Source organism: Labeo rohita, chromosome 20, assembly GCF_022985175.1.
Source record: "Labeo rohita strain BAU-BD-2019 chromosome 20, IGBB_LRoh.1.0, whole genome shotgun sequence".
NCBI lineage: Eukaryota > Metazoa > Chordata > Actinopteri > Cypriniformes > Cyprinidae > Labeo > Labeo rohita.
This window is the reverse complement of record NC_066888.1, coordinates 1958662-1976745: the sequence shown is the minus strand read 5'-3', so window position 1 is coordinate 1976745 and position 18084 is coordinate 1958662. Positions and strand designations below refer to the sequence as shown.

The window sequence follows — 18084 nt, the reverse complement described above, 5'->3', positions numbered from 1 at the left end:
TTGTTCTCACTGAGAGAACAATTGTTTCAATTGTTCTCGTCTTTAATCACAGGCAGCAGCTTCTGAAGAACTTTTAGTTTTTCATCTTGATTTGTGTTTCCCCCAACAAATTTATTAAAATGAAACTCATCAAGTTTTTCTTCTGATGTCAACAACACAAAAACTACAGCTGACCATTGGGATGAAGAGAGTTTGGCTTCACTTATTATTCTAGATTTTAAGTATCGTTGAATTTCCTTTACTAGTGAATGGTCACCCAGTTCATTCAGACAATGGAACAGATTGATGGATTTCTCTGGAGAGTCAATGGTACTGATCTTCATCTTGATGCACTCAGCTGTTTCCTTCTTACTGTCAGAGCAGCTTTTTGTGTGTCATTATTTCTTGTAGGAGAAACTGATTAGACTCCACTGACAGACCCAAAAGAAAACGCAGGAAAAGGTCCAGATGTCCATTTTTACTCCACAACTCTCTGATGTAGGTCAGATAAAGTATACTTCAAAAAGATTGAGAGGTCAGACAAAACATTAGAGAAAACCTGTGTGCAGTTGTTTGCAAAGGAAAAGTGCACATACAGAGCTGCTAAATGTTCCTGAATGCTCAGATGAACAAAACAGAACACTTTCCCCTGATACAAGCCAAACTCCTCTCTGAAGATCTGAGTGCACAATCCTGAATACACTGATGCCTCTGCCACATCAATGCCACACTCTCTCAGGTCTTCCTCATAAAAGATTAGGTTGCCTTTAACAAGTTGCTGGAAAGCCAGTTTTCCCAGTTTGACAATTATGTCTTGATCTTTTACTTTCGTCTCATAGTCCTTCTAATGTTTGATGTTGATCTGAATGATTAGGAAGTGTGTGTACATTTGAGTGAGAGTCTTGGGAATCTCTCCACTCTCTGCTTGACTCAACATCTTCTCTAGAACAGTGGCTGAGATCCAGCAGAACATTGGGATGTGGCACATGATGTGGAGGCTTCTTGTTGACTTAAGGTGTTTGATGATTGTATTGGCCAGACTCTGATTACTGATTCTCTTCTTGAAGTATTCCTCGTTCTGTGGGTCATTAAAGCCCCGTATCTCTGTCACTCGATGGACATACTCAGAGGGGATGAGATCAGATGATGCTGGTCTGGAGGTGATCCAGATGAGAGCAGAGGGAAGCAGATTGCCCACAATGAGGTTCACCAGCAGAACATCTACTGAGGCTGATTCAGAGACATCGGTCAATCTCGCACTGGTCTGAAAATCTGGAGCCAGACGACACTCATCCAGACCTTCAAAGATAAACAATACTCTATATTTATCATTGAAAGTGTCAATTTCTTTCATTTCAGGGAGAAAAAACATGAAGTAATTTGGAAAGACAGAGTTTTTTGTCCTTCATCAAATTGAGCTCTCTAAATGGAAGTGGAAATAAAAGGTGGACATCCAGATTTGCTTTCCTTTTTTTGCCATGTCAACAATAAACTTCTGCACAGAGTGTTTTTCCAATGCCAGCCACTCCCTTTGTCAACACAGTTCTGATGGGTTTGTCTTGTTCAGGTAAAGGTTTTAAGATGTCATTGCGTTTGATTGGTGTGTCCTCTGCTGCTGCTGTTCTCCTGAATAGTATCTCAGTCTGTCTCACCTCATGCTCATTAACAATCTCTCCACTTTCACCCTCTATAATGTATAGTTCTGTGTAGATTTCATTCAGAAGTGTTGGGCTCCTCTGCTTTGCTGCTCCTTCATATAGACACTGAAACTTCTTTGCCAGATTTGTTCTAAATGTGTTGAGGACTTCAGCAAGATTAGACTCATTGCTGTAAAAATAAAATGCTGCATTATTACATGAGTAAAAGAAGTAAATGTATAGGGCGTTTTTTTTCCTGTATCATATCTTCAAATCAGATCTTTTACAGAAACATACAGTACCTGAGATCAGACTATGTATCTCCACTTTTAAAAAGGAGTGGCTGACCAATAGATCCATCACTCTTAATAAACACACAACTTGCCTCTTGATCTGATTTCTTCCACTCAACTGGACTATATTAGAGGCAGAATAAAGTAATTTAGTTTGAATTACTGTAAAGAGCAATGAACATCACATACAGTATTTAACAGAAATGCAATACCAGATATTAGGGCATGAATCTCCACTCTTAAAATTTACTGGATCAACCATAGACTGGTCACTCTTCATGGAAACACAACTGGGCTTTGGTTCTGATCTCTTATTTTGGACGAAACTATAACAAAATAAATTTAATAATTTGTTATGATAACAAATCTTCCTGTTTAAAATGTTGATACGTGAACTTTGAACGTGTACTTTGACTCAAACTGAGAGCAATAATCATGACTCAATCGTAAGACAAGTACACAGTGTGGTGATTTAATAGGTCTAAAAGGGTCCTCGTGATTGTATTGTATTTTTTATGATCCCTTTATTCCTGTCATTCAGTAGTGAGGTTTTGACATTTCTATGACATTCTTCTTACTTGCAGATCAAGTGAACTTCACTGTTTATTTGTAAGAAAAAGGAAATAAGACTTCATCTGTTTAAACTTATGATCATCAGTCATTTTAGTCAGCTGACAAAAGTCTAAACAACAAATTCTGATATACAAACAAATATAGGCTGCCTGCTCCACTGAATCACTGAATTATACATACACACACACACACAGGGCCATGCACAGGTCATTCCGAAGGTCGTTGCATTACCAGGTAGATGCATTACAGTTCACATTATAAATACACTGTATACAGTCAATGATGATTCACTGAATTAGTAATTTGGTAGTTTGTTTTTGTATTTTAATGATTTAATGATTTGCTCTCGGTCTTCTAACAACAAAAGTGCTAACAACAAAATATCCACCTTCTTAGAATTGGAATGTCTAAACAAATTGTTGTACCTGAATATATACAATATAAATAACACAAAATTTGCTGTTATTGGCACACTTTGTAGACAAGAAAAAAAGAAAGAGCTATGGAAGGCTGCTAAAGGCAGTTCAGCATTGCAAACATGAATTCAAAGCTTCAACAAGTCATTATATAGAATATTTAGCATTTTTGTCACACTTTAATTCTTGTAATTAAGTTTATTTCCCATTATAATCACTTGTTTTGATACTAGTAATTTACAACACATTTATAATATTTTATTAAAATCTTATTAATAGTAGGCCTATAAATAGTTAAAAATAATATAAATGTTCTAAATTAGTTGTTTATTAATATATAATATAGATTTATGCAGTAAAATATTAAATGAAATGGTTAACACTTATAGGGGAGAGTGGGGTAAGATTAGCCTTTTTTTTGTTCACTTATGTGTTCCTCAACATAAGGGAAAATGATGCATAAGTACAATGAAAGTATCTAAAGTTATTTCAGAATATTTCCTATCATTTTAAATGATCAGATTGTATCTATGGCAAAGGGTTCTAAAATATGGCTTCTTATAAAAGTGTTCTCATGGCTCAATTTGCCATGATACAGGGGGTGGGTCAACTTACCCAGTGGCTCAACTTAACCCACTCTCCTCTTCTTCCATTGAAGATGAGACACTAGCAGGCCCATAGAATGAGGGAGAGCCCACTCTTATCAAAACATCTACAATAAAGTCTGAAATTATTACAGAATGTGCTGTCTTCTCTTTTAATTGTGTATTTGTAACAACCGAATAATTTGTATTAACAAGCACCCACCCCATGTGTGCACGGCCCCAATGCTTCCTAATGCTTCTTTTTTCTGTTATTTTTATTTTGCGTCTTAATGAACTTTTTTTGTGATGACAACAGAAGCAGCCATTTGGGGGCAGTAATGAGTGGCTAATGCCTACTAGTACAGTTACAAGAAGAAGAGGAATGTCCTCTGCGTAGAGATTTCAAGCATGGGCTCAAGAGTAACACGCCTGATTAGAAACTTTAATTTAGAGAATCGCGCTCACCGAGAAATAAGCAAGGCAAAACCTAAAGCAGCACCACGACATCAAACATCAAGCAGTATTCCACAAGAAGAAATTGCGGGTGAGAGGCGTGTTAGAGCATGCTAGATTACTGGCATTACCTCTGCTCATTAGAACTTTCTAGTGGTGAATGATCTTACCTAATGTCTTGTAAGAGGAAATATGACTTGACTTGATTATGATTTATCACAGCGATGCGAAATTACATAACCGCGTTATCAGACAGTGTCAGACAGGTTTCATTCCATAACTCAACATGTTATGTCAATTCTATGTGATGGTGTTAATGAACCTATTTATTGCACATACATATGTGAGCACCCCCTTCAAATAAAGTTGTTTAAATATTGCAGTGACAACAGTAATAGCCTACTAATTATTGTACATATGTAAAATTCCATAATAGTGCTCCATTGGTTTTAATCTTGTTTTTCAATGCCCTCATTACCTTGGTCCCTGTTGCTGGTAGATCCAGAGATGTCCATGGATAGCTGTGTCAAAAGCCAGACCTGTTAAAAGTGTCTGCATACTGTTGGCAATGAATTCTAAACAGTACTCCATGTTACACAGTTTTTTGCATGATCTTACATTTGTGTTTCTATGCCAGCTACCAGCATTTCAGAAGAGATTCACCAGAAGAATGATCCACTGCTGTCAATGCTCAAGGACGTTTATGTGGAGTCTAAAGATCCAGTTCCTCAGGTTTGAATTTTAGGATCTTTTGACCTGCAGCAATTACTGTGGTATCAACAAGACACATTAATTTAGATTTATTAAGTTCCCTTTTAATAAACTGTCAAATTTCACTCACAATTGCAAAGCAATGTTTCTTAAAATGGGTTATCAGCATAGATATATAGAGAAAGAAAACCACAGCACAAATTAGAATAGAAACAGTTGGTCCAAACAACTCCTATAAGTATCCATCACAATGAGGAAGAAAAAAAATATATAGTTCTGATGTGCAACAAAGGATCGTTGTCCTACATTTATTTCCCCCATTCTTTGCAATTGTTTTAATTTAATGAAAAATCATTGCTCATATTTACCAAGGTGCCCACTAGTTCTGACAACAACAACTGTATATTTGCTTGCATAAATTTGATTCCAGCAACAGATATTTAATTTAAAAAATGACTTTTTTTTTTTTGCTTCTATCTGCGGTGTGATCCATGTGGTTGATTCGTCTTTGAAGTAACAGCAACTCACTTGTTTTTGCAAAATGCAAACTTGCACTTGAGTTTTATTTCATAACATTTACAAAGCATAGACTATACCTGTAACACATGCTGTGAAATGGGGAAAACATCTCAAGTGCATTGAACAACACAAGCACTCGGTCAGCACCTTATGCAGCAGCCGCCCACATGCTTCTGAGCCTCTTTGAATCATTTCATGTAAAGAGCTGTCGTGCTTTGGACAACTTGGGTTGTGCACTTTACCCACTTCAGTTTCCTCTGTGGCATTTTTTGAAATGCTTCATAGTGAGAAAATCACAGGCCAAATAGAAAAGTACCTGCATTTGGTGCTTGACAGGTGTTCATTTCGCACTCTGAATGTCACAACTCAATGTATAATAAGAATTAGAGAAGAATAGTTTAATAAAATAGTTTAGCATGTCAAATAGAAAATATAAAAATATCATAGAAGTATTGTATTTCAAAAGTATTACTGCATTTTTAAAGTAATTTACACTGGCGTCCAAAATGGGTTAACCAATCCTAATGCTATTGCTGAGGTGTTATTATTATGATGTAGTTTAGTATTTGTCAGATGTTTTCACCCTGTTTAATAAGTGTTGTTTGCACTAACAATTTAAAGGGGTCATCGGATGCCCATTTTCCACAAGTTGATATGATTCTTTTCTTAATGAAAAGTCTCTAATATACTTTGATTAAAAATTCTCAATGGTTTTGTAAAACAACACCCTTTTTACCTTGCCAAAATCAGCTCTGCAAAAATCCTCTCATTCTAAGGGGTTGTTTCTTTAAATGCACTATGTTCATTATTACATCCAGCAACACAACACCTCAATCACTCAATCGGAGATATTCTTGTCTAACTTACATCCCTGCTCTGGCATCAAAACATGTAAAGTTACAGGACTGTGACAGCTGGTCTGGGGTAAGAGCTCATGTCAATCAACTATCGTGGGAGTGACCTCTGTCGGTGTGATGGCACAATGACAGGCATCTGAGAATGGCTCGATTTGAAAAAGGGGATATTATTTTTAGAGTTTAATTAAAAACCACTGCATGGATTTTATCATTATAGGGTAGATTTGTACATACACTGCCAACACACATTAATGTTCAAACAGCATGAAAAAGTGAACTTAGCATCCGATGACCCCTTTAAGGAAATAATTAAAAAATGTGTTGATTTAATCTCAAAGCAATCTGCACTGAATGCATGCAGAAAATGGCATGCTTATGAAATCTTTTCTTTCAGTTGACAGTGTCTCTAAGCTATTATAAGACATATGGAGACAGTCTTTTTGTATCTGATTATCCTTTTGAAATGCCACACATACAGTAATGTTCATGTGCGGCTTATTGCCAGACAAATCTCACTGCAGTAGGTGCTGTGAGCAATCACAGCTGTTGTATGAAGTCCCCAGACTGTGTAAATAGTAAGGAGTAGTCCATATTTTTTAGACAAATTAGAAAATAGGCTCAGAAACGGTGTCAATGGACAGTGTTATGGGTAATGCATTGCAAGCAACATGAGTTGCATAATCAGATAACTTTGTTAAAGTAATGCATTACTTTTTAATTTACAAGAAAATATCTGAGTTACTTTTTCAAATAAGGATTACCAGTTACTTTGTTTTCTTATCCCAGCCCAGATGAGAAGTAACGCAAGAGTAACGTAATGCATTACTTTCCATAAAAAGTAACTAGGTAATGCAATTTGTTCCTTTTTTAGGGAGTAACACAATATTGTAATGCATTACTTTTAAAAGTAACTTCCCCCAAACTATCTATGAATAATTTTGCATGTTTGGGTTTGCTGACATGTTTCTAAATTGCAGTTTAGAAAAGGTGGTTTGCACTGTCCTCTACTGGTGTGGCTGACTCTCTGTGCTCTGTGTGCTGTAGGCTGAAGCAGTTCCTGTGGCTAAGAAAGTCGAGGAGGAGACGCAGCGCAGGGCGCTAAAGTACAGTCTACCGGGCGATCCCTATGGTTTCTGTGATGTCACTGATGTTCCGAAAGGCAAATTGTCGCTTGTGGAAGCTTTAACTGCTCTGAACAATCACAAACGCATGCCTAAAACATGGACTCCAGAGAAGCTGGCACAGGAGTACTCTCTGGACCCAAAAGATGCCAAAGCACTGACAGAATTCTTTTTTCCCTTCGACATCAAAATCATTCCACCAAAAACGGAGGAGACCAAGCAGATTAGGGATTCTTAGCACATAGAAACACTGTCGCATACAGACTCGAGCCGTCTCTGAAACATGCACAGTGTCTATCTAAATACTGTACATGTGTTTTGACATGTCGATTGTAGTGTGTTTGTATTATTTGTTTTTGAAGGGCCTGTCATAACTATTTATTAATATGTTGTCTCATTTAAAGCATGGCATATCCCAACATTTATTTTAGCAATAAGGTAATTAAGATAAGATAATGTGAAACATTACTGAACTAGAAATCGTATGTCAAATCAGTTCAATTTCTAGTGTAAAACATCGGTACAGATTATAATTTTCATTAAATATTAAGAAATTGGCTCAGAAATGCTGCATTATGTTTGTGTGAACAGCAGCTTCAAGTAATGCATCTGTTTTCACTAAATAAATCATTTACAAGGTGAAACATACAATTACTCCCTGCCGTTTTACACTTATCAATATTTGTTGTTAATACGTCTGCACTCCCAGTTGTTATCATCAATGCGATGTGAGTTTTATTGTGGTTTATTATGAGTTTAACATATGTTAAACTCTATTTTGTCCTACTTTCAGATGTATCATGATCAGTGATGACGAAAGTTACTTTTAAAAATAATGCATTACAATATTGCATTACTCCCTAAAAAGGTAACTGATTACATAGTTACTTTCTATGGAAAGTAATGTGTTGCATTACTTTTGTGTTACTTTTCCAATCTAGGCAGTATAAAAATGTATATTTTTAGCAAATGTAAAAGCCCTTTCACACCAAACAGTCAGATGAATAAGCCCCAGGCTGACGGAAAAGTAAATTCACGTTTGTACAGAACGCAGGAGATGAAATTTCAACACTTTTCAGCAATAAAATCAAAGCAGAAAATAAGCACAAATGTTAACCTACCTAAAGTAAGTTTTGCTTATTAAAATGGCTGAATTGGTTCATCAAAGGTCAGCAGCAAAAACATTGGTTAATAATATGGGATTAAATACATACATTTATTTATGTATTTGTGTTAACATATATAATTATTGCAAGTTTGTGTCGTTTTCTGAGTTTGTATTGAAAAAAGTAATCTAATTACGTAACTTACGTTACTTGTAATGCGTTACCCCAACACTGATCATGAATGTGGTGTAATAGGGGAAACTTATGTCAATTGGATTTTTTTATTTATTTATTTATTTGTTTTTTGTATATCTGGGGATGAAAACATCATTAGCTTTGTCCCGGACATCTTAACGTGGCGTAATGTACTAAGCCAGTGATAACGATATTATTTGTAGTCGAACGTTTCCATAGCATTTACACGCTTGAACCAGCAGATGTCCTCAGCGTGCGTAGTTCGATTGAATTATTGGGATCAGTTCATTCGAAGTTTCAGAAGGCTTTGTTTCTCTAATCACTACATCAGAATTGTAGACAAAAATATACTGTTCTCTTTCTGTGCATTTAATTGTGTTTTATATTTCAAAATCACTGCTGACCACAGTACTACCGCGGAACATGATTCCCATCCCGCAAAACCAAACGCAGCTGCACCGGCATCGATGATTGGCCACAGTCAAAACGCCAGCTGGCGATTCCTGCATTTTCATTGGTTGACGGAATGTAAATCAAATCCGGCACTGAAATTTAATTGGTTTACTGTCAGTGACGCGGTACTCGGTGAATGCGGACAGCACGAGCGACACGGTGTGTTTGGGATGCATATGTGAAATGAGAAGCGGGTACAAAATGTATCATGTATTCCTCTCCGTTTAAAAATGAGCGTTTCGACAAAACTGCGATGTTTTAAGGCTTTTTTCTCAGGGTTTTTTATTAGATTATTACGAGATTAAACATCTGTTTTTGCAGCGGAGGTTTTCAGATTGATTCACATCCCCAAAACGGGCAGAACTCTGATGTTTTTAAATGTTTTTTTTAAATGTTTAGTGTTTTTCAACCGAAAACGTGTCTGTCTGGTTTTATATCATTACTCGAAGAAAAAGATCTAACGGATGTACGATTATTTTAGATGGAAATGTGGGATGTCGGAGCTTCAAACATCTGGCGAGAGAAGGATGTGTATCTCAATCGTATAATGATGTGACTGATGCCGCATCATTTATGTAAAATAAGCTACAGGGAAGAATCAAGGTAAAACGCCAACTTATTTAATTATTGTGCTTAGAAGTATATAAGATAAATATCATTGTGATGTTCTGTACTATTTCCTCCATTTCAAACCCACTTTCAAGGTGAATCTTTCAGATCCGTTCTGTTTTGAAGGATATTTATAAATTGAAAGAAATTGCAAGGCCAGATTTTTACAGGATAAATATAATATCAGTGCAACAAAAACCCTTTCGTAAGGTGTAAGATCTTGTAAGAGTCATTTATCTATTGTTTTCCCCTGTGATCTATGACCTATTAATTGGAGATGCAAGACTTTGGTCCAGAAGTATCTGAAATTCAATAGGCTTTATCATTCAGTATCTTCTTCTAGACTGGGCCTTTTCTGTCTGATTATAAAAATGAAGGAATTTTCTAGGTTCCAAGCGTCAAACTGTGTCGGACTACTGTTGAGGCCTCTTGAAGTGATTGTGGTTCAGAATGGATGGATACATTCTCAAGGCATAGATGAAGAGACACTTAATAATTTTATTCCTGTTGCTAGGATCCACAACTATTCAGTACACATGACTGTCATTCACTCATGAGGTTGTTTCTACTGTCACTATGGTTTCGGCTTATATTGTACCACTGGTAGTCTCTAGTCACCACTTCAGTTTGACTTCTTCCCCAATGTTGTGGGGACATTTGGTAAAACCTGAATTTTTGACATTGTGGGGATATTTTTTGGTCCCCATGAAGAAAAAAATGTTAGCCAAAGTTTTGTGTGAGTGTACGTATAGGGGTATGTTTGGGGAATAGAATATACAGTTTGTACAGTAGAAAAATCTTTGTCTATGAAAAGTCCCCATAAAATATGAAAAGCCAACATATGTGTGCGTGTGTGTTTGTGTGTGAAGATAATTATGTGTGTGCGCGTATGCATGAGTGCTTGCATGTGGGTGGGTGGGTGAGTGAGTATCTTTAGCATTAAAGTGTCTAAACACCATTGCCTTTTTCTCTCATTGTTTTGCCTAGATGCATTTTAGCAAAGTGGCACTTTGGAAAACATTTAGGCCTTTGTAGAGGAACCTTTTGACAGGTTGCAAGATAACATGCTCTGTTTAGTTAAAAATGTATATTTTAAGGCAGGGCTATTTATCTCCACCAACAACTGGACCAACTGGGCCAGTGAAAAGACAGAAAAACAAAACATGCAAACAGTTAAATATTTACATAAATAACTAAGAAGTTAGTCAGAGAAAGTAGATCAGTAGGAAAAAATAATATAGATTAATATAAATTGTAAATATATAAAATATATATATTATAAATATATTATTTCTTAATGGTAATATAAAAGGAATGTTTTTCTGCTAATATGTCTCTCACAGGTTGGCAGGATAATGAAAAGCAAGTCAAGTTGTTTAGCCTGTTACATTTTAAACAGCATTCTAAAACAGATTCTAACTCTAAGTTCTGTATCAGATGAGCCGTGTTTGATGTATTATATATGTGCCCACGTTGCTTGGCAACTGCAATTTGGCTTTAGTTAGGCTAGTTAACTATACTTGGCAAACGCTGTTATCATTAATACATTTCATTTTTTAACTTTGGTATTTTATATTCCTGTTGCAGCTATGATACTTTTTTCCTTCAGTCTTTACCTAATGTTCTGCTTAGAGCACAAATCACCTGTGCTAAAATTGTTTCACGTGGATTACTGCTTATTGTTTCGGCTGAATATTAGTTTTTAAAACAATACAGTCAAAGGGTTAATTTACCCACAAATGAAAATTGTCATTACTTGTCTAAATGTTCCAAACCAGATTGCCTTCTGCACGACACAAAAGAGGATATTTTGAATAATGTTTCAACTGTTTAACTTTCCTAATTTTAAAGAACTGGGCATAAAATAAAAATATATCTGACGAGAGCTGGCTGTCCTCATAAAAAATTCAGTGCCATTTTCTTTTCAGCCTAATCTCCATAAGATGCCTAATAAAGTAGTGTTTATAAGCGTAGTGCTACTTTCTGTACAGGGGTAACCGCTGTATTATATTTAACATACATATTCATTTATTAGACTGAAATACAAGTTTATAATTATTTAAAACCTTATATTGTTTGTTAAAACTTGCAATATTTGAATTATAGAGTTTATGGTTAAATTACCAGATAAATACTACAGGTATATATTATGATTTATTTATTATTTTTTAATAAAGGCAGACTTCTTGTACTTCTGTCTGCTTCTAATTTATACACATATTATGGGAATAAAAAGTATCTTTTGTCAGAATGCATTTTTTATTATTAACAGAAGAATATTACAGTTGTACAGTTGGGTTGGGTTCTAAAAGTATGTTGTTTTGTTCAGTGTGACTTTTTAAAAGAATGTGTAAGTTACTCGAAGTTACTAAGAATGTGTAAGATACTCTGGATGCAGTCTGTTGAGGTTTGTCTTACACAACTTAATTTGCTTTTACAGCCTTTGTGCAGTTAGCTAACTGTCAACCAACCAATGCAAGTGTTTCAATGCTTAACTTGTAATGTTCATATGTATACGTTTATTTTACTTCAGCCCTGTCTGAAATAGTTCCCTGTACCTACATTCACTATCCCCTACATTTAGTAAAATCACTAATTCACTATAATATTATCCTTCGAGTGGACAAATTTGGACAGGAATTGATTTAGCATGACTGTCACATTGCATGGGTATTTTATCCACTATGGTTTTGGACACCACTACAAAAGACAGTCCCCTCATTTATTGCACTATTAAGGCAGGACACAGCCTTTAATTTTTGCTGGGCAGTTCTGTGGTGATGGAAAATTGCCCAGCATAAGTGATGGGAATTAGCAACATAATAATACAAAATTTGATCTCTTATAACACAAACATGTCACTCATGAATCATCATGCCTGCCTGCTATCGCTCCTAATAAAGCTGGCTAAAAATAACTAAAAGTGCGGGTTCATCAGCACCAACACCGGCCAACTCTGCAGTAGAGATGCACGATTCTGGATAAATTGAGAAATTTTGTTATTTTTTAAATCTCACATAGAGATCACAATTTTCCTATGATTCTGAACTAAACAAAATAACGTGTGACAAAATAATACTTGAAGCGCTAGTTACTTTCAAAAGGGGTTATAAACATCAATGTTTATATCTAAACTTTCATCCCAGTATTTCTGTGACAGTATGAATGACTGTAAGACAGAAATACTTTTTAAAGGTTTGATAGACATGAGCAAATCGTTGTCATTTAAAAATGGGATTGCACGAGTGTTTGAATGGAGATCGCGACCCTTTTACAATTAATCGTGCAGCTCTACTCTGCTTGAGTGTGTGTGTTTATTGGGGTTGGCTATCGTTGGGTATCCGATTCTGATACTGCTTATTAATTACGATTCTTATCGATTCCTGCTTCGATTCCAATAAGATAAAAAAAAAAATCTGATAAAAAGAATTTTAAGTGAAACATTTAGATGTCAAACATACTTATTCTGTCTTTTTACAAGGTGTTCTGTTGCAGCTGAATAACATGAGCAAACAGCGTACAGAACACTTTTACCCTGCTCCACCCCTGACCAAACACACCTGAACCAGCTAATTAGGATCTGAAGGAGCACTTGATAATTACGGACAGGTGTGTTTGTTTAGGGTTGGAGCTAAACTCTGCAGGAAGGTCGATCTCCAGGAACAGGGTTGGGCACCCCTAGCCTAAGTACTGGCGCTCCGGCCTGCCACTCCTTAATTATTGCTGCCACTGCTTCAGAATCGGGTCGTGGCAGATGCTCATTCTTTCCACTGGTCACTCGTTTGCAACTAACTTTTTAAATTCGCGTTTTACAAGAAAAGATTATTGTCTGTTTTGCTTACATTTATTCACCTTTCACTTTTTAAGACTAAAACAAAAGATGGATTCATTGGCAGCCTATTCTTTATTAAAAGCACAACAGCAATAAAACAGGCCACAATGAATACGTTTATTAACAAAAACGAATAAGATGAAGCATGGCATACACCACATGCTGTATTAGCCTATTTTACAAAATCATGTTTATGCCTTTTTACACTCTTAAATTATGGGCTATGGAAAACATAGATGTTTAGTTCTTAATAACTCACAAATATATTTCTATTCTAGAGCTATTTCTAATCTATAAATTGCAACAAACTTGTAATTAACACTTTTACTTATTTTTATTTATGTAAATATGTTGTTGAAGTTGTTGAATTTTATTTTATTATAATTATTAGCAGACAGGTTCTTTGCTTTTTTGTTCATAATGATAGAATTTGTATGCTGAAATAAGCAAATGTTTAAAGGCATGAAGGCATGAAGTTTTGGTTCAGTTTGATCATGCATTGCTAGTGTTGATCACGTTTGTTTACCTTTGTTCTTTTATACATGATTTCAAATAAGAATCCCCCAGTGGCTTTTTAGTGCAAACCATTAGCCCAAATTATGCAAAGTAACTACTTGAGTTGAAAGTTGCCACCTTATGCATATAGTAATTATTAATTACTAATTGAAGGTGCATATGACAGCTAAACATACAAAGTATGCATGGTTAAAAAAATCTGGATACTATGTTGACAATGAAATTTACGCCCCTTGCACTGTATGTATGCCTGATACAGCCCAAACTATATTTTGGGATGTAGGTGGAGAGTAAGTAACCAGTACACTACAAGACTGGAGACTGTTGCCCGGAGAATATTAAAAAACTTACAGTCTTGTTCAACTTTGTCACATTGTCAATATTAACTGTCAGGCGGGATTCACACTGTTAGCAATTTGCCGAGGCAAAGCCGCCAGACATCACTGCGAGCTGGGAATATCTAAGAATGGTTTCCTCAAGTTTGTCTCAAGACTTTAAAGGAGAAGTCCACTTCCAGAACAAAGATTTACACTTAATGTACTCAAGATGTCGCATTTAAACTGCATTTTGGAAATTCAAACTCGGGGCACCATAGCAGTCCATTATATGGAGAAAAATGCTAAAATGTTTTCCTCAAAAAACATAATTTCTTAATGACTGAAGAAAGAAAGACATCTTGGATGACAAGGGGGTAAGTAAATTATCTGTAATTTTTTTTTTTCTGGAAGTGGACTTCTCCTTTGAGCTTTAAACCTGCAGCCAGCTGACAGTATCACTTTATTGCTACTCTTACAGGTTAGATTGATTTTCCTAATTCCTTTTTTCTGCTTCCACAGGGTCTGCCTCCATGCTGAGATGTGTGCTAGCGACCTATCCGATAGGCTGAGCTTGCTCTCTTTACCATGTAACTGCAAAAAGAAGAATGCTTTATTCGTCCACTAATCCACCTGTGGCTTCAGGGGAGCCTAGCGCCACCCTGCACCCCACGGCCAAGGTGCTGAGCCAGCCAGCGGGTACAAGAGCCATGGAGAATTCCTCCACGAAAGCCAACAGCTCGCTAGAGTTCCGGACTCTGTCGGAATACATAACGCCTTCGACCGTTTGGCAGGACCCTGTTCAAGGCCTGAACTTGCCCCTCCAGGTGTTCTTCTGCCTGGTCATCATCTGCGTGCTGCTGCTGGCCTTGCTCGGAAACATGGTGGTCTGCCTCATGGTTTACCAGAGGGCCGCCATGCGTTCCGCCATTAACATCTTGCTGGCCAGTCTCGCCTTCGCCGACATGATGCTCGCGGTCCTCAACATGCCCTTTGCGCTAGTCACAATGGTGACCACGCGCTGGATCTTTGGAGATGCATTTTGCCGCGTGTCGGCCATGTTCTTCTGGATGTTCGTGATGGAAGGCGTGGCTATTTTAATGATCATCAGCGTGGACCGCTTCCTAATCATCGTGCAGAAGCAAGACAAACTAAGTCCACGCAGGGCCAAAGTGTTGATCGCGGTATCGTGGTCTCTGTCGTTCTGCTTCTCTTTCCCACTTTCCATTGGCCATCCTGCCCTGTACATTCCCCCCAGAGCGCCACAGTGTGTTTTCGGCTACACGGTTGAGCGTGGTTACCACGCTTACGTGTTGCTCATTATGCTGGTGTTCTTCTTCGTACCGTTTCTGGTGATGCTGTACACATTCATGGGCATCTTGAGTACGCTCCGCCACAATGCGCTGCGCATCCACTCCCATCCTGACTCGGTGTGCCTCAGCCAGGCCAGCAAGCTGGGTCTGATGAGTCTGCAGAGGCCCTTTCAGATGAACGTTGACATGAGCTTCAAAACACGTGCCTTCACCACGATCCTCATTCTGTTCTCAGTCTTCACCGCGTGCTGGGCTCCGTTTGCCACCTACAGCCTGCTGTCCACCTTCAGTCGCACGTTCTACTACCGGCAGAACTTTTTCGAGATCAGCACTTGGCTGCTGTGGATCTGCTACCTCAAATCGGCCCTGAATCCTCTCATCTACTACTGGCGAATCAAGAAGTTCCGTGACGCCTGCCTTGACCTGATGCCCAAGTACTTCAAGTTCCTGCCACAGCTGCCTGGCCACACTAAGAGACGCATCCGCCCCAGTGCCGTTTACGTGTGTGGGGAGCATCGTTCTGTGGTGTAGTAGAGGACGTTTCCGAAGCTTCTTTTGTAATTCTTACGGTACAGTCGTATCAAGCTGTGATATGTTTGGTCTTTCTTCAAACTGCAGGATGTTTTAGCTGTAAAAGATTGTACAGATGAGAAGGTTTACAGAGCCTGTACATTAAACTACTTTAATTGCACAATGTTTTTTTTTATTTATAGGATTTAGATCTTAATAGAAGTTTGTTTAGTACATATCAGTCAGGTGCTGCTATATTTGGTGAAAATGTGCAATCTTCTGTTTTATGCCATGAATGTAACAAGATTTTGTGAACTGTATTTGTTTTTTTTTCTGTTTTGTTTCTTTTTCCTGGCTTTGTGATATGTTTTACACTTTAACATTTTCTATTTAATTTTATTGTTGATTGTTCAGCTATTCTGTTTTGAATTATTTTCATTGTGGAAATAAAGGAAAGGCATTTGACAAAGGTATAAGCATGTTCCAAACTGATAAGTAGATGACTTTGTGGACATACATGATTTTTAATGTGAATTTTACAATTGTGATTTCCATGCCTGGAAGTAAATAAAATCATGGAAATTCATGGAATTTCTGTTGTCATATACATTTTTTCTAATTATTACTTGTGAAATCTCTAACCCCAGTCAGACTAAAATGCTTGTTTGAGCTGTCTCAACTGAAAATATCTTGCTCTGACATATCTTAAAATATGTCAGTGCCTTTTTTTCTGTCTCAAGATGCACACCTGTAACATTTTCTTTTAAAAGCATTTTTGTAAAAGCTGCTTAAATATCTTTATTTAACTAAGGCCTAGTCCTGGCTTAAGCTAAACCCTGAAACTGGGCCTAAGTTTTTTTTTTTTATCATGGTGTCTCAACTGAATAGAAATGCCTCTTATGTTTTTGGTCAAAAGGTGGGGGAACCCCGGTCAATATTTCTGTACAGTACAAGGCTGTTGTACATATCAGCAACTAACCAATTGCTTGTTGCGGACATGCCGTTCAAAGTCAACACAAACAACAACAACCAGCTGAAGGATATGTTTAATTTTTTTTTCCCCTGTCTCTCTCAATGTCAAATGGCAAGCATTTAAGAATAAAAAGGAAAAAAGTCCTCTGCTCATTTGAGGCTGAGCAAAGGGGTTGTTTTGATTCTGCAGTCTCCGTCTGAGCCTTTGTAGTGTGCCGCCTTCATTCAGATGATGATTTGTTCCTGAGGCTGCCCGGGCTGGAGGTAAACCGTAAAGCTTTTTGAATCTGAAAGGTAATTTTCCTTTACTAGTGTCCCTTGTGGTGTTCATTATTTCTCCAGCCACCGCTAATGAGGACGCTGTGGGCTTTAGAAGCTCATCAGAACCAAAGTATGGAACGCTATTACTTAGCAACAGTATGTATTACTTGGCAACCAGCTTGTATTATTCAGAGTTGGTACACTCTGGTGGGAGTTTTTGTTTTTTGGAGATGCCACTATAACACTGACGTAAAACATGCTTTCTCAGAGGAATTTTAGGTGAATTTGTAATGCCGTTAACAATAATTGGATACTTTAAATCAGCATTTTAAATCATTGAATGATTTGGTAAATGATATTGGAAATCTAAATGTTTTTATAAAAATTGTTGCAAAACAGGCAGTTGTGCTCTTTGTACTTGTAAAGTTGGTTATATAATTAAATCTAATGTTTAAATACACATAGTCCATGGGTATTTTAAGCTAAAGAGAATTAATGAATTATTAAAAGTGACACTTACCGCAGCTATTACTTAAATTAAATTTCATTAAATTGTATATTAAATTGTACTTTTAATATTTCAGTTCAAATGATATCTGCATCCTGTTTGTCAGCTCACTTCAAATTCAGGAAATGTATTTTAATTTTAATGTCAGTTATGAATAGTGGTCAATGTGTCTTCTAAACAAAACACAACAGATACATTTGTAAATTTCTTTGTATATTTGCTTATATATGTGCCCCTGGACTACAAAACCAGTCTGATGTAGCACAGGTATATTTGTGGCAATAGCCAAAATACATTGTATGGGTCAAAATTATCGGCTTTTCTTTTATGCCAAAAATCATTAGGATATTAA

At 36.9% G+C, this 18084-nt stretch overlaps 2 protein-coding genes across 3 annotated transcripts; both read left to right on the top strand.

Moving 5' to 3' along the window:
- Nucleotides 1-3837: 3837 nt before the first annotated feature.
- Nucleotides 3838-8308, top strand: ndufaf4 (NADH:ubiquinone oxidoreductase complex assembly factor 4). The gene is made up of 3 exons (XM_051139280.1): nucleotides 3838-4026; nucleotides 4573-4667; nucleotides 7067-8308. Exons 1-3 carry the CDS (start codon nucleotides 3891-3893, stop codon nucleotides 7379-7381), a joined length of 546 nt encoding a protein of 181 aa, XP_050995237.1. The 5' UTR covers nucleotides 3838-3890; the 3' UTR covers nucleotides 7382-8308.
- gpr63 (G protein-coupled receptor 63) lies at nucleotides 4576-16582 on the top strand. 2 transcript variants are annotated; one of them, XM_051139279.1, is made up of 2 exons: nucleotides 4576-4667; nucleotides 14691-16582. In XM_051139279.1, exon 2 carries the CDS (start codon nucleotides 14777-14779, stop codon nucleotides 16010-16012), a length of 1236 nt encoding a protein of 411 aa, XP_050995236.1. In that variant the 5' UTR covers nucleotides 4576-4667; nucleotides 14691-14776; the 3' UTR covers nucleotides 16013-16582. The 2 variants fall into 2 exon arrangements, with proteins under 2 accessions (XP_050995236.1, XP_050995234.1); XM_051139277.1 differs by lacking the exon at nucleotides 4576-4667 and adding an exon at nucleotides 8941-9500.
- Nucleotides 16583-18084: the final 1502 nt, after the last annotated feature.